The sequence below is a fragment of the Macaca nemestrina genome, chromosome 20 (assembly GCF_043159975.1).
Source record: "Macaca nemestrina isolate mMacNem1 chromosome 20, mMacNem.hap1, whole genome shotgun sequence".
In the NCBI taxonomy this organism is placed as follows: Eukaryota; Metazoa; Chordata; class Mammalia; order Primates; family Cercopithecidae; genus Macaca; species Macaca nemestrina.
In genome coordinates this window covers 38612194-38627630 of record NC_092144.1, presented here as the reverse complement: position 1 = coordinate 38627630, position 15437 = coordinate 38612194, and the positions used below count along the sequence as shown (strand labels likewise).

General features: G+C 45.9%; 1 protein-coding gene and 1 long non-coding RNA gene across 4 annotated transcripts; one reads left to right on the top strand and one right to left on the bottom strand.

Annotated features, from left to right (window-relative positions):
- Positions 1 to 1973: 1973 nt before the first annotated feature.
- LOC139360366 (uncharacterized) lies at positions 1974 to 9762 on the bottom strand. Of its 3 annotated transcripts, XR_011617699.1 has the most exons (5): positions 9394 to 9762; positions 9146 to 9304; positions 7561 to 7664; positions 3666 to 3777; positions 1974 to 3347 (listed from the first exon to the last, which is right to left on the bottom strand). It is a non-coding gene; the product is annotated as an uncharacterized lncRNA (long non-coding RNA). The 3 variants fall into 3 exon arrangements; XR_011617698.1 differs by having other exon boundaries at positions 1974 to 3777; XR_011617697.1 differs by lacking the exons at positions 1974 to 3347; positions 3666 to 3777 and having other exon boundaries at positions 6918 to 7664.
- An 88-nt stretch (positions 9763 to 9850) lies between these two features.
- LOC105487652 (ubiquinol-cytochrome c reductase, Rieske iron-sulfur polypeptide 1) lies at positions 9851 to 14704 on the top strand. Its single transcript, XM_011751150.3, has 2 exons — positions 9851 to 10105; positions 13895 to 14704. Exons 1-2 carry the CDS (start codon positions 9892 to 9894, stop codon positions 14503 to 14505), a joined length of 825 nt encoding a protein of 274 aa, XP_011749452.1. The 5' UTR covers positions 9851 to 9891; the 3' UTR covers positions 14506 to 14704.
- Positions 14705 to 15437: the final 733 nt, after the last annotated feature.

Here is a 15437-nt window from a genome sequence, read left to right as displayed (position 1 = left end):
AACCAGGGTGGTTGGGTAAAAGGCTCTGGGTTGTGAGTGCAAACTGCAGAATCCCACACATAGAGGACATGGGGGTCCTCAGGCAGGCCTCAGGGGAGAGCAGGAGAGCTGCCCTCACTCCCCGGGTGGGCAGGGCTCCAGGGCCAGATATGCTGTCTCCAGGATCCCTCTACCTTGTCCGAAGTTCAGGGCTCCCGTGACCTCTGCCTTCCAGTGGCACCTGCAAATTAGACCCCATTCTCTTAGGGTCTGAGTTGCCTTTGCACAAAAGTGCTGAGAAGGGACTGTTGGTGTCTGGCAAGGTATTTGCCTCTCCATGTAGCAAATCTACAAGAAAAGGGGGTTGGGCTAGAGTACACCAACTGGGTTCTGAGCTGAGAGGGAACCTAAGACTTGACCTCTAGAACCTTTAGATATTCACATTCCATTCCCTAGATGGCACAGATCTACCTAGAGCCCCTGTCTCTTGCAGGGCAAGCCAGGGGAATGAATGCCTCTCTCAGCAGAAGCCAAGAGAGGAGAGAAGCCTCTCTCCACGGATGCACCTGCCCAGCGCTCGGGTCCTAGGATGTTGCCCCACCTGGATCAGCAGCACCGTCCCCCAGTGCCTGCCTTCTCCGCTCATGCCTCCAGGTGATCTCTTGTGTTCCTCACCCTTCCCGTCCCTCCTGACCCCGGGCACCTCCACGATCCCTTCTGCCCAGGCTTTTGGTTCCATCTCCCATCAGGGTCTCACTGACTGCACTCCATTCTCTCTCTGGAGCACAAGAGGCCTCATATGCATTTGCTGACCCCTTCAGCTAGCACAAATTTGCTGTCTCTCTCTGCGTGCCTAAAGTTCCATTAGAGGTGGAATAGAAGGAGCCCAGTCACTCTTACACAGCTGAGGACGCAGCAATACTTCTTTGTGGAGTGCAAGACTCTATCCCTGCCTTAAGGAGTTTATTTGGTGGAGACAAGGCAGAGAAGGTAGGGCGGTTTATTCCAGCCTAAGAGAGGGCATCCACAGCACATCCCACAGCCGTCCACAGGAAGGGGACTAGAAATAGAACAGTAGCTGTAAAATACTCATCCTCACACACTGAACACTGCCAGAGGCCGTGCCAGCATAACCGAGTTCAAGCCGGTACCACGCACTGCACGACAGCCAGTACGTCAAGAGACAAGGAGTTGGGTCAAGGGAGGGGGCTTTGTTTTGGAGAGCCAGCAACTGAGAAGGTGGTGGGCCAGTGTCCTAAAGAACCATCTGAAGTTACTATGAATTTCAGCCTCCTTTTATGTGGGAGGAGGGGAGGGGGTTGAGGTTAGGATGTGACCGATGACAATGGACATCTGGGCAGCAGCGAGGGTCTGAGGGGCCTGGAGACGTGTTTGTCCTTGGTCGAGTCCTAGTGCTCATGTGCATCTTTAACACACAGTGTTGCTCATGGGATGCCCTCCTTATCTCCTTGGGGGTGAGCGTTTGGAAGGAACTGTGGTCCTCCTTGCTTTAAACTAGAAACAAAAGTCCTCCCACAGTTAGCTTGGTTTATGTGCAGAGATCAGCAAGGGCTGTTAACCTAGAAGATGTCACCACAGGGGGTGGGTTAGGAGCAAAGCACTTGTCACATGAAGGCTTCTTTTCACTGCTCCACCAAGGGCACATTCTTGCCTTCCCCTTTATACACACTCTTGTAACCCCCATCTTGCCAGGAGGTTGGATGTGTCTCCAGGTCTGCCCAAGTCCAGCAGGGCTTCCTGGAGGATGTGGAGTTTCTGCCAGACCTTGAACCAGAGGTGAATAAGGCAGAGGATGGAGGGGGCTCCAGGTTAGGCCCAGCACAGGGCCAGGTGGGAAGGAGAGTAGCTTTGGCCTCTGCACAGAACCACCAGGTCCATGATCCAGTCTTGTCTCTTCCGCCATCCCCATCCCTTCCAGCTCTGGCATTCATGGAACAAATCATCAGTTATTTGAATTCAAATCTGACAAATTAAATAGCAAAGAATTAAATAAGTTGTAGATCAATACTATCTGAACGACCAATTAATCATTCTCTGTAATTAAAACGACCAATTCCTAACACCTTTCAGTTATATTTTATTGCACCATTTCTAATTCAGAGCTTTCAGGCAGTTGTATTGATTGTAGGTATACTTACCTGGTAATCAAATAATTTATTAATCAGCATACTTCATTATGGAATATCTGGTTTAATTACAGTCACATTGACTCAGAGGGCTGGTTTAGTTCAGCCTGAGTTTTATTTTTATTTTATTTTACTTTTTTGAGACAGAGTTTTGCTCTCGCTGCCCAGGCTGGAGTGCAATGGTGCGATCTTGGCTCACTGAAACCTCCACCTCCTGGGTTCAAGTGATTCTCCTGCCTCAGCCTCCCAAGTAGCTGGGATTACAGGCACCCGCCACCATGCCCAGCTAATTTTTTGTATTTTTAGTAGAGACAAGGTTTCACCATGTTGGTCAGTCTAGTCTTGAGATCCTGACCTCAGGTGATCCACCAGCCGTGGTCTCCCAAAGTGCTGGAATTACAGGCATGCGATATCCTGCCCAGCCCAACTTGAGTTTTATTTTAAAGATGCTGGAGGTTTGCCATCACCTGGTTGTATACGTCACACAAAGTTCCTTCTTTTGTGAAAAATAATTGTAAAAAAATAGGTGTGTGTACTTAAAAGCAGGTAAATGGATAAACTCAAGTGGTTCCTCAAAATTATGTTTTAACTGTAATCTTTTTCATGGAGGTTTTGCAACTTAATTTATTCCCAGCATGCTTAGAAAAGTGCTCTCAAGATTCAGGGATGAAAAGGCCTTTGGGTACATGGGTGCTGCCTTCATTAGTACCTTGAAATACAAATTAAATCCCAAGCACATCACAATTTGCTTTCCTGCATCTACCAATTTTGAAACAGCACAAATAAAATGTCTTACTTTCTTTGTGAATTTATTATTTCAACTGTTCATGCTGGACACCTGGTGGTTTGATTTAACTTTCCTTAATGTTTTGGGGCATCATTAGGAGAGGGAAATGAGGACCTGTAATTGTGTGTGCAGACCCTGCAGGGGCTCTGGGTGGGCTGGAGTCTCCTTCCTGCTCCCCTTGCTCACATTCAAGGTCCCCAGGGCTGTCTGGGGTTGTCTTGGAGACTCAGGGAGCCAGTTCCTCCCCAGGGAGAAGAGGGCTCTGGTGGGCTTCCCTCTGCAAAGACAGAACGTGGGCATCAGTCTCTGGATCTCGGCTTCTCCTGAGTGATGGGCAAAGCTTCCACAGAGGTGTTGAGCTGGGTCGCAGCTGAGTGGATCCAGCACTTCAGGCTTGAGAACAAGATGACTGAAGGTAGGGAGCTGTGGGACCACTGAGAAGGACAGAGGCGGAGGTGGGAGGGGAGCAGAAACTGACATTACCACCTTCTCTGTCCTCTACAAACTGTCCAAGGACTTTCAGAGCCATACCCCTTCAATTTATCTCCCGCCCCCCCGAAATCTTCCTTCCCTCCAAAAAATGTTCAATTCTCCATCAAAACAATTCATCCTAGACCTGTCTCTCTCAGAGTACTCCTCACTCTGCAGGGAGAGCCGGGGGAAGTCCCTAACAGCACACAGAAAGGATGGCAATTTGGAACACGGAGTGGATTACATGCCAAGGGCTTCCATGCAGTCACACGCTTACACACCTTCTACCCGTATCCTCACAGTGTCCTCCGGGAGTTCTAGCCAGCAGGTGAGCAGCCGGATGGCATCATCCTTGCTCTACTTCCCCGCTTGCTGGCTCTCGTTGTCCTTATTCTTGGAGAAAGAAAGTCCAAATTCTTAGCACAGTGTGCAAAGCATGAGCCCTCCAGGTCAGGGCCTCAATTAGGTTCTCTCTGAGTTCCCTCTGAGCCATAGCACTCTGTCCCACCAGCCCAGGACTCCCTGCCCCTCGTCCTTTCTTTCCTCCATAGAACGTACCACCATCTCGTATATTACATGTTTGGTGGTTGTCTAGCTTCCGCAAGTAAAATATAAGGTCCTGGGGGCCACACACATTTGACTGCTGTGCTCGCGGCTATCTCTTTCATCAGTAGTGGACACACAGCGTTGCATATAGTCACTGTACACAAATCTTCTGACTGGATGAATGATCCATCTCCAAGGGCCCTTAATTACAATCACAACCAACTAACTTAGCAATTTGAAAGCCTTCTTTCATCTTCACAACCAACCTTTGAGATAGGTATTCTTATCTCCATCCTCAGACGAGGACACCAGGGCTCAGAGGGCATCAGTCACTTGCCCAAGTGACTCCAGCAATTGGAGGACTTGGGATCACACTTAGGCTGCCTGACTCAAGAGCCCAGGCTCTTGCAAAGTATTTGAAACAAATGAGTTCAATGAATTCCACAAATTTTCAGGGGGCACATAATACAATCCAGGTGTAAAAAACATTGGGGGACTTTTGGTGCTACTGCAGCAGCCTGCTTGGCAAGAGATGGATGTGTGGCTGATAGGGAAACTGATAGGGTTTTCAACAAAGCCTGAAATTAATCATACTTAATGAATGTGACTAACGTGATGAAAGAATGAGCGATTAAAATATTAGCACATCTGAACTTCTCCCCCCTGGCTAATTTCTTCTCCTCCCTAGGGTTACCATGTTTCAAAGAAGTAGGGGCACAGAATTACGGAAACGGGTTTTATGGAACACAAATGCCTTTTAAATGGCTTAGATTAAGGACAGTCTGTGCAGTTCTCAAGCGGCTGTCCATCTTCACATCTCGCTGCTCAAGCGAGGGACGTGGGCTGAGGGGAGAGGCTGAAACTGTCACGATGGCTGCAACTGGAAATGGGAAGCCAGGCATTTCCCGGGGTAATTGTGTGGAAACAGGAGATAGGCGTGGGATCCTTTCAGCAGGGAGGTGGCTGCCTTTCTGTGTGGGCAAGTGGCTGGGAGGCATGTTCCCTGGGGACGAGGCAAAGGCATCTTACTGGCTTTGCACATTATGCAGGATCATAGGCAGAATTACCCAGTGATAAATTTGTTTTGAGGATGACAAATGCAGAATCCTAGCACATTCACCTTAGAGCTCCCCTCCCTATCCGCACCCCCTACACACATTGCCCAGATGAACACATTAAGACTAGGGAAGAGGGCTGGGCGCGGTGGTTCGCACCTGTAATCCCAGCACTTTGGGAAGCTGTGGCGGGCGGATCACGTGAGGTCAAGAGTTTGAGATCAGCCTGGCCAACATGGCAAAACCCCATCTCTACTAAAAATACAAAAATTAGCTGGGCGTGGTGGACCGTGCCTGTGATCCCAGCTACTCGGGAGGCTGAGGCAAAATTGCTTGAACCCGGGAGGCAGAGGTTGCAGTGAGCCGAGATCACACCACTGCACTCCAGCCTGGGCAACAGAGCAAAACTTCGTCTCAAAAAAAAAAAAAAAAAAACAAACAAAAAGACTGTAGGGAACAGGAAGTATCTAGACTACAATTCACACTAGGAGATTCCCCTGCGTATCGGTATTCTGCTCTGTCACTCTCCGGAATCAATCGATCATGCTTGTGCAAGGAATCATATAAACCTGAGGTCCCAAACTCAAGGCCTCAGCAGATGGGCAGGTAACGGAACTGAATGGACGCAGTGGGAAAGGACCTAGACCACCAAGCAGGTACCTACCCTGACTGACAGCACCCCACTGTCTTTCTCTATGTTGAGGACACGGGCCTCGAGTGGCTTAAAATAATGCAATTTTATTATTTTACAATTCTGGAGGTCTGAAGCCTAACACGGGTCTGTAGGGCTGCACTTCTTCTAGAGACTCTAAGGGAGACTGTTTCCTTTCCATTTCCAGCTCCACCTCTGCCTGCAGGCCCCTCCTCTGGCTCCACCCTCAAAGCCAGCAGTGTGGCATTTCTGTCCTCTCACCTCTTGCTTCCCTCCTCTAAGACCCTATGAACACGCTGCACCCACCCGGACAGTGCAGGAAGACTCTCTGATATGGTTTGGCTCTGTGTCCCCACCCAGATCTCATCTTGAATTGTTACAATCCCCTTGAATTGTAACCAAGGCGGGACCAGGTGGAGGTGATGGATCATGGGGGCAGTTTCCCCCATGTTGTTCTCATGATAGTGAGTTATCATGAGAACTGATAGTTTTATAAGGGGTTTCCCCCTTCGCTGGGCTCTTATTCTCTCTCCTGCCACCCTGTGAAGAGGTCCCTCCTGCCATGATTGTAAATTTCCTGAGGGTGTCCCCAACCTGCCGTGCTCAGCTGTGAGCTGTAATTTACAAATTAAACCTCTTTTCTTTGTAAATTACCCAGTCTCAGGTATTTCTTCATAGCTGCATGACAAGGACTAATACACCCTCCCTATCTCAATCTCCAATCACAGCTACAACATTCCTTTGCCATGTAAAGTAACATACTCCTAGGTTCCAGGGATTAGGCTGTGGACATTTTTGTGGCGAGGCATTATTCCATCTACCATAGTTTGTATGTGGGAATACTCACAATTTGTAAATGCTAGCAAATAATTCTGAGGTTCATAGCACTGTGTATGCCAGATCACCAGGTGTCTCTGGGCAGAAATGAGTGGGGAGAGAGTGAATCTCCAGTCCATGACTTCTGACCTCTGATTTAAACAGTATTTGTTAAAAGGAAGGCTTGGTGTCGTGCTTCCTCCTGCCTTGTTCATACATACGCATTGCTTGTCAGACTTCCAGAGAACTGAGAAGCTTACCAAGCATTTATGTTCCCAGGCCTGTGGCTATTTTTTCCCCTCAGTTTACAAAACTAACAATGTTTGTTAAGCTCTCGTTGTATGCCAGTGTGCTAAATATTTCACATGGATTCTTTTTTTTTTTTTTTTTTTTTTTTGAGACGGAGTCTTGCTCTGTCACCCAAGCTGGAGTGCAGTGGCCGGATCTCAGCTCACTGCAAGCTCCGCCTCCCGGGTTTACGCCATTCTCCTGCCTCAGCCTCCCGAGTAGCTGGGACTACAGGCGCCCGCCACCTCGCCCGGCTAGTTTTTTTGTATTTTTTAGTAGAGACGGGGTTTCACCGTGTTAGCCGGGATGGTCTCTCGATCTCCTGACCTCGTGATCCGCCCGTCTCGGCCTCCCAAAGTGCTGGGATTACAGGCTTGAGCCACCGCGCCCGGCCGGATTCTTTATTTTAATTTGCACAACAATCTCATTTTTATCTCTGTTTTTTACAAATAAGAAATCTGACACTCAGTAATGTTGCCCGACATCACACAGGTAGTAAGGGGCAGAGCTGGCATGAAAGTCAGGCTGTCTGGCTCCAGAGTGAGCTGATACATGAAAGCTAAAACCCTCTTCAGTTAAATAACAACCACCGAGGAGTTGCAGTGGTGTGCACCTGTAGTCCCAGCTACTCTGGAGGCTAAGGTAGGAGGATTGCTTGAGGCCAGGAGTTTGAGACCAGCCTGGGCAACACAGCAAGACCCTCATCTACCAAGTGGAACCCAGGCTGGCCTACAGAAGTCCAAGTTCCAGTATGCCTGCCACTCCTGGACGTTGCCCTCCTTCTTCCACAAGAGGACAGATGTTCTACTATACGATTACCCTTCTCTCTGCTGCAACACTGGACTAGAACCACTACCAGATGGGTGCTTATCAATGTGTCTTTGGGCAGGTCATTTGTCTTCTCTGAGTCTTAGTTTCTTCATCTAGAAAATAGAAGGTTATTATTATTATGGATATTTACATACGGTGTGCCAGGCACAGTTCTAGGCATTTTACATACATTAATCCATTTCATCCTTAAAATAACTCTCTAGGGTAGACCCTGTTATTATCTCTGTTTTACAAGAGAAAGACTGAGAGGCACACACAGAGATTAAATAACTTGCCCTAGGGCACAGCTAGTGAGTGGTGAAACTAAAATTGAACGCAGGAAGTCTGGAGATAATTCCTATTCTGTTCACCCAACTGGGACATTGTGAAGGTTTTATGAAGACTCCTTCATTCATTCATTCACTCGTTCATTCATTCATTTTTCATTTACTCTTACCAACTCAGAGGACAGTTGCGATATTATTTCATGTGAAGCACTCAAACCATGCATGGTGTGTGACAACTTCTCTGGAAATGTCTTTTATCCTAAGGTTGTTGCCAGGGGAGAGCACTGAGCCAGCTGTGTGATGAGCCTGGCCAGGGTGGCCCCTGAGGAGGCAGCCCCCAGTCTTGAGAGTACAATATAGTCCCTTGGGCTATAAGGCTAGGAAAAGCCCAGGCCCTAAGAGGAGTCATAGGAAGGTCAAAGGGGAAAACTGTCAGTACACTTTGGACATGGCGTGAGGAATAACAGTGAGTCAGCAAGGATCAAGGGAAGGCTTCTTAGAGGAGGTGGCATTTCAGATAAAAACACCACCAGCAAATCCTCACTTGGTGCTGCCTGTGTGCTGGGCCTGCTTGTAGGTGCTTTACACATTTCAGTACATTTACTCCTCCCAGTAACTTTACAACACACATGGCATCATTACTGCCCCCTTTTGGCAGGCGAGGAAACTGAGGCACAGAGCGGTGAAGGAACTTGCCCAGATCACAGAGCCCATGCACAGCACAGAGCCAATTCTGTGCACTGCTTATATTAACATTTACTTAATATTTAAATCATTTTTGACCTAAATAAATGAAAAACTTTATCTCAGTATAGTACAGAATAGAAAACCAGTATGGAAAGAAAATCAATACTATGAACCATACAACGAAATCACTCTAGACTCAGTTGTCTGATAAGAGCTTCTAATTCAAGATCTTTTCTGTTAAAAGTGGGAGATAAGTGTAGAGAGGAATTAAAGATATATTAGGATCAAACTGAGGCCAAGTGCATTGGCTCATGCCTATAATCCCAGTACTTTGGGAGGCGGAGACAGGATTCCCTGAGGCCAGGAGTTTGAGACTGGACTAGGCAATATAGTGAGACCCCATCTGTACGTGTGTGTGTGTGTGTGTGTGTGTGTGTGTGTGTGTGTGTGTGTGTGTGTGTGTTTTAATTAAAGATGTATTAGTACCAAACTGAGACTTTCTCATTGGTGCAATCAGGATTGAAAGAGAAAAACAAAACAAAACAAAACAAAAACGTTCTCACGATGTGATGGAAGGTGAATGAGCCAACTCTGCATCCTCTAAAATTCTAAAATCTTACTTGGGGAAACAGTGGTGTCACTGAAGAGCCCAGACTCAGGAGACAGATTACCCTGCTTCACATTTTGCTGGTTATCCAGTTCCGGGAAAAGAATCTCTCTACACCGCGGTTTCTTCATGGGCAAAATGCTGATACTAATAGCTCTGACTTCATAGAGACCTTGATAACAAATGAAAGAAGGTAGGTATAATAAAACACAAAACCAAATACACAGCGAATGCTTAATAAACATAATCCATTAGCATTACCGAGTTTTGCACAGATGCCTCTGGCCTTTTTTTTGTTGTTGCTGTTAGACGAAGATAATAATAATCATCATAGTAAAAACATAGCGATTACTATGTGCCGGACTTTGTCCTAGTTGAGATATAGTACCATCCTAAGTTAAACTATAATCGTTTATTGTTATCTTTAGGTCTTCCTGGATGACATTTTTACTCTAAAGGATCGTAAAGTCGGCCCATCGGACGTCACTGGAGTCCCTTGTTCAGCCCTCTCTTTCTTCTGGGCATCTCTCGGGACACAGACCAAGTGGCACCGGGACTGACAGGTGGGCCGCTAGCCCCGCCCCCAGCGAGGGCTTGTAGCCGCGTCCCCTGACGCAGCGCCTCTCCAGGTTTGCCCCGCCCTGCAGGACTTACTTTCCGGCGGCGCGCTGACGCCACGCGTTCCGCGCCTCTTCGCGCCTGCGCCGTGGTTGGAAGGTCGTCCCTGTGACCGGCTTGGCGGTTGGAGCAGCTGTCGCCATGTTGTCGGTCGCAGCCCGCTCGGGACCGTTCGCGCCCGTCCTGTCGGCCACGTCCCGCGGGGTGGCGGGCGCGCTGCGGCCCTTGGTGCAGGCCACGGTGCCCGCCACCCCGAAGCCGCCTGTGCTGGACCTGAAGCGGCCCTTCCTCAGCCGGGAGTCGCTGAGCGGCCAGGCCGTGCGCCGGCCTTTGGTCGCCTCCGTGGGCCTCAATGGTGAGCCGGGGCGAGGGCCACAAGCGGGGCTGAGGGTCTCTCGGTGCCCGCTCCTCTGGCCCCCAGCAGGGAGCGGCCGCGGGTGCACGAGCGGAGCCTGAATCAGGTCGGGCTGGGCGGCCTCCGCGACGCTGGGCATGGCACCCGGGCCCGGGTTGTCTTTCGGGGGCCGGCCTGGACTCGCGTCCGCCGGCTCCACCGGGTTCCTCCTCGGCCGAGTTCACGAGCTCTGAAGTCCCGCTGCTCCAGCCACCTCTGAGGGGTTTTGTTGCTTGCAGGTCGTTTGACCTTGGGCAAGTTTCTAAACGTACTTCCTGTGAAATGGATTCATATCTTTACCAATTTTGTAGGGGTGTCGTGAGGCTTAGATGGAGGAATTCTACGTAAAGCCATTAGCACAGTTTGGGCACTTACATGCTTAAGAAGTGGAAACTTACTAATACTTGGGAAGTTGGTCTTCTCACCACTACCGACCCCTTCAGTGTCCTTCCCCTTCACCCCCCCCCCACGAAAAAAAAAAAAAAAGACATACACAAGGTCAGTTACAGTGTAGTGTCACAACATAATCAGTCCTCAAGAACGGGCAGAGATTGATGACTTTTACATTTTACAGATGAGAAAACAGATGAGGTAGACTAACTCGCACCAGGATCCGTGGTGTGGACATGTGGTAGCAGGGATTTGACAAGACGGATTGTCGTAGCCACTGAGCTCTTCGCAGGGGCTGTTCTACACCCTCTGTCCTTAGATCCCGGTTTATCTTCTTTGCCTCGCCTTCCATCTTTACTTGGCCCGGTATCGGAGATAGAGAAATGGCAGCCTGTGGGCAGTATGCCTGCAGGCTTTGTAGTTTTCAGAAAAACTGTAAAGACTAACGCCATCTCTTAAAATGCTGGAAGCTGGCAATACCGGGATCTAGTTTCTACTTGGGAAAAGTCCGTAGTGTGCTGTGTAGTGGCCGTCCCCACAGTTGGAACAAGTGGTCTTCTCCAGTTTGTCACAGTCTTTACCAGGTCTGCGTGTTTCATTGTGTTACCAGCCTGGCTCCATTGATAGCTGTGTGTGACTCTTCCCCTACGAGCTAACCAAATTGCCGGACACTTTTCTTTTTACTCTGCCTTCACTCACCCTGGGCTCTGCACTTTCTCCATGGTCCTTCCACTAAGTTGCTACATGTCCACATGTTTTCCTTACCCATCTTTTCAATTTCAGGTAAGGATCAGGTGAATAAAGTTTTTATTTGCTGGTTTGTCTGTCTTTATAGCACATACATTTTACACTCTGTATTGTGTTTATTGGTAACTCCTCCAACCTTGGGCTTAAGGGCATAGAAAAGGTAATGTCTTCTTTATTTTTCTATCTTTCACAGCGTCGGATTTCGTATACAGTTAGTGCAAAGTATTTGTGAATGAATGAATGTTAAGGGGCACCAATGGGTTTTGAAGAAACTGTCCATGGTGGGTGTAGAGTACCCTAGCCCATCCTTGGGACCTGGAGGTGAGAAGGAAGGAAGGAGAACATTTCAATAGCAACAGAAAAGCATCTTTGGAATTTGTCGTATTGCTAGAGTTTCTTCAAAAAATTGGAGGCTCACCTGACTTAAGAAATTTTTTTTAGAAACAGGCAAATAATGTAGGACCATGAGGCAAAAACCTTTTCTGTAATCATTTCAGCCTGTAATTTAAGTTCACGTTATAACCTGTCTAGGTTTATGGAAAGATGGTTAATGGAAGGGGAGGGGTTGGATCTGGAGAAGATTGTTGAGTTGGAGAGGAAGGTTGTACTATTTTCTTGCAGATTTCCAAGGCGCATTGGAGCTCACCTTAAAATAAAACTTGTTTTGTTAAAATTCCTTAAATTTTATCCTTTAAGTGTTTGATTTTGCTTTAGGTTAGAATTAAATCTAGCATCTTACTAAAAGGCAGAGCTAATGCAGCTCATGTAAGTATTTGGAGAATGATTTATGCAATAGGGCAATTTAATTTCTGAAAGGATTCTTGGTGGTGTAGCCTACTAAAGTGTAACCAGGTAGGTAGAGTGGGAGGAGACTTTTGCCACCTAATCTCTGAATGAGAAGTGCAAAGCCATTTTATTGAATTTTCTTATACATTTCCTTGAATAGCGTTAAGGATTGTGGATACTGTTTTTAAGGTAGAAGTATGAACTTTTGATTCCTTTATCTCTTAGGTAGGAAACACATCTTTTCTGTAATCTCAGGTAGAGCTAGGAGCAAGTAATTTATGCTTAATTCCAAATGTCAGTGTATACTGGCAGGTTAGCATTTATTTGTTAAGAGTAGTAGTATAGGATGTAATGTCACTTTGACTCCACAGATTCTGGGATGTGAATCTCAAGTTGCCATTATCTGTGTCCTGGTCTTCAGGAAATGATTGAGTTAGTCAGAAAAGCATATAGAGTGATTTTGATAGGTTTCACTATTGTTTGTGAATACTTCTGGCTTCCATAAAGTTATTGACTTGAGAATCATGTGAAAAGCAGTTCAAGTATTCCGTATTGTAATGTTTGACTACTCAAGGAAGTACAGTATATTAGGAAGATATCCTAGTAGAAGAAGGTAGAATTGCAGTTTATTACGATAAAAATGCATCTTAAAAGAAATCTTTGTTTTGGAAACACGTTTTCTAAAAGAGGAATTTTTAGTGTCCCCTTTTTTAAAAAGGAAACTTTGTGGCAAATTTCTTAAGATGAATGTACAATCTGCAAAGAGGTTTGCTTCCTGATACATACTTAGAGGTGGTACTAGTTAAAAAAGTTTTTTGGTCAGGTATTTAAAAATAGTATGGGAGAGAAGGATGTAACTGTGTCGTGTTTTTGTTTTTTAAACTACCAAAGAAACTACTTGTTCCCAGAGCACTACATAGTAATTATTTAACATTCATTTGGGCTCTTCTATGGCCTACACTAGAAGTGCCCCAGTTGAGAGAACTGCAACAGTGAAAAGGAAAGATAATACCCCTGCTTTTACAGTGACTGTTGCCCTTTAGTGCATAGGGGGAGATATGAAAATTTTGTCCTTTTTCCCCTCGCTAAATCGAAATAATTAGTTCTTTTGCAGATTTCATTGTATTTTGAGAGCTCTGATAAGGATGTCTTTCTCTGCTTATTAGTGGTTTTAAGTTAAAGTAATACTATTTATACCCTAGAGTATAAAATAGAAACCTTAATTTTTCTGCAACTAGAGTTATACAGTTCACAGGATGTTTATTATTGTGTCATTATTGTTTTATGGATTGTTAACAGTTTTTTTCCGAGAATATAGATTGGACTATAAGGGGCGGACATTTGCATTAATAAGGTGATCACACGTCAACTTACTGTGTGGACTAGATGAGTTTTAGGGCCTCCTTCTAATCCAGAGAGTATGGGAGGTATTTAGCATGATTTATATAGCATGTCTTGGCAGTTGAATTTTTGGAAATTTTGAAGTATTACTGTTTATTTTGCTGTTTAACGTTTTTAGCGCGATGCACTGAGATGTTGTGAATCCTGAATCAGCAATGTTCAACCAACCAGGAGTAGCTCAATTTACAAATAGTATCTTGTGATTTCATACCAATCTGATAGGTAGTGGTTCACTTCATTTCATTTTTGAGATTTTATATGCTAGCACCGCCAATTTGACTTGTTCTGAGACCCAGTGAGTGCCATGTTTCACATTTTTAGAATTTGATTTTTTACCTGTGGATCCATAAAAGACTGTTTCTTGATGTATACTCCTTTCAGGATACTCATCTAATTGTGTTTTTTAACCTTCTGCTTGTCTTGCAGTCCCTGCTTCTGTTCGTTATTCCCACACAGACGTCAAGGTGCCTGACTTCTATGACTACCGCCGCCTTGAAGTTTTAGATAGTACGAAGTCTTCCAGAGAGAGCAGCGAGGCTAGGAAAGGTTTCTCCTATTTGGTAACTGCAGTAACTACTGTGAGTGTTGCATATGCTGCCAAGAATGTCGTCACCCAGTTCGTTTCCACCATGAGTGCTTCTGCTGATGTGTTGGCTATGGCGAAAATCGAAATCAATTTATCCGATATTCCAGAAGGCAAGAACATGACTTTCAAATGGAGAGGCAAACCCCTGTTTGTGCGTCATAGAACCCAGAAGGAAATTGAGCAGGAAGCTGCAGTTGTTTTGTCCCAGTTGAGGGACCCACAGCATGATCTAGATCGAGTAAAGAAGCCTGAATGGGTTATCCTGATAGGTGTTTGCACTCATCTTGGTTGTGTACCCATTGCAAATGCAGGAGATTTTGGTGGTTTTTACTGCCCTTGCCATGGGTCACATTATGATGCATCTGGCAGGATCAGATTGGGCCCTGCTCCTCTCAACCTTGAAGTCCCCCCATATGAGTTCACCAGTGATGATACGTTGGTTGTTGGTTAGAGACTTGGACTCAAGTCATAGGCTTCTTTCAGTCTTTACGTCACCTTAGAAGACTTATTTGAGAGCAAGCCTTCTGTACCTGAAGTTGATTTGAAATATGTAAGAATTGATGATGTGTTTGCAACATTAATGTGAAGTAAATTGAATTTAATGTTGAATACTTTCAAGCATTCACTTAATAAAGCCGCTGTTAAGCATTGTTGTGCTCAGTCATACATTTGAAAGGTACAATGTCTTTTTAGCTAATTCTAATTAAAAATTACAGACTGATGTACAATATACTTGTGAAATCTGTAACTGACTTTATCTTTTTGCCCAAATATTTGCTTCCTGCTTTGCGTCAGGGACAGAGATTCTGCAAAGCTCATTGTTGGGATGAAGTAAAATTAACGTGTCATCTCTGAGTCCTGGGAGGTATCTATGGCATTGACAGAAACAGTAGTATCTAGGTATTTCTTATTGACCGGACTTGGTAAGAGTACTCGCTATGCGTTTCCTCCCTACTGTGTAAGCTGTGTGATAATGTCAGCTCTAATCTGTGGGAAAGAGTCCTGAATGAGGCATTAGTAGCTCTGAGGGTTTATCTTCAGGTCTGGTCTGCTGGTTTTTCTCCTTAAGTGACAGGCCAGGAAATTTTATTAGTCCCTTATGAGTGTAAATTAATACTTAAAAATCCTTTAGTCTTAATAGGCAGTGATGGGATATTATCTGAGAGAAGCTTTCCAAAATGAGAGTGCTCTGCCATTTCTTTCATTTCGTGTGTGGATCGTTATGTCCCCAAAGCTCCTGCATCCACTCTCTCAGGAGGCAGAAAGGGAGCATCTGAGACCTAACATTGCCTGCATGCAGAAGTGGTCCTGCTGGGTTTGTTTCTGTAGTGATGACACAATGTTTTTTCCTGTTGGGTTTACAGTCACTCAGCACTTTTCACT

Excerpts from the sequence above, each read along its gene's own strand:
- LOC105487652 (XM_011751150.3), top strand. The coding sequence starts at position 9,892 with ATGTTGTCGGTCGCAGCCCGCTCGGGACCGTTCGCGCCCGTCCTGTCG. Across the intron at positions 10,106-13,894 it reads CGCCTCCGTGGGCCTCAATG|TCCCTGCTTCTGTTCGTTAT; the intron begins GTGAGCCGGGGC and ends CTTGTCTTGCAG.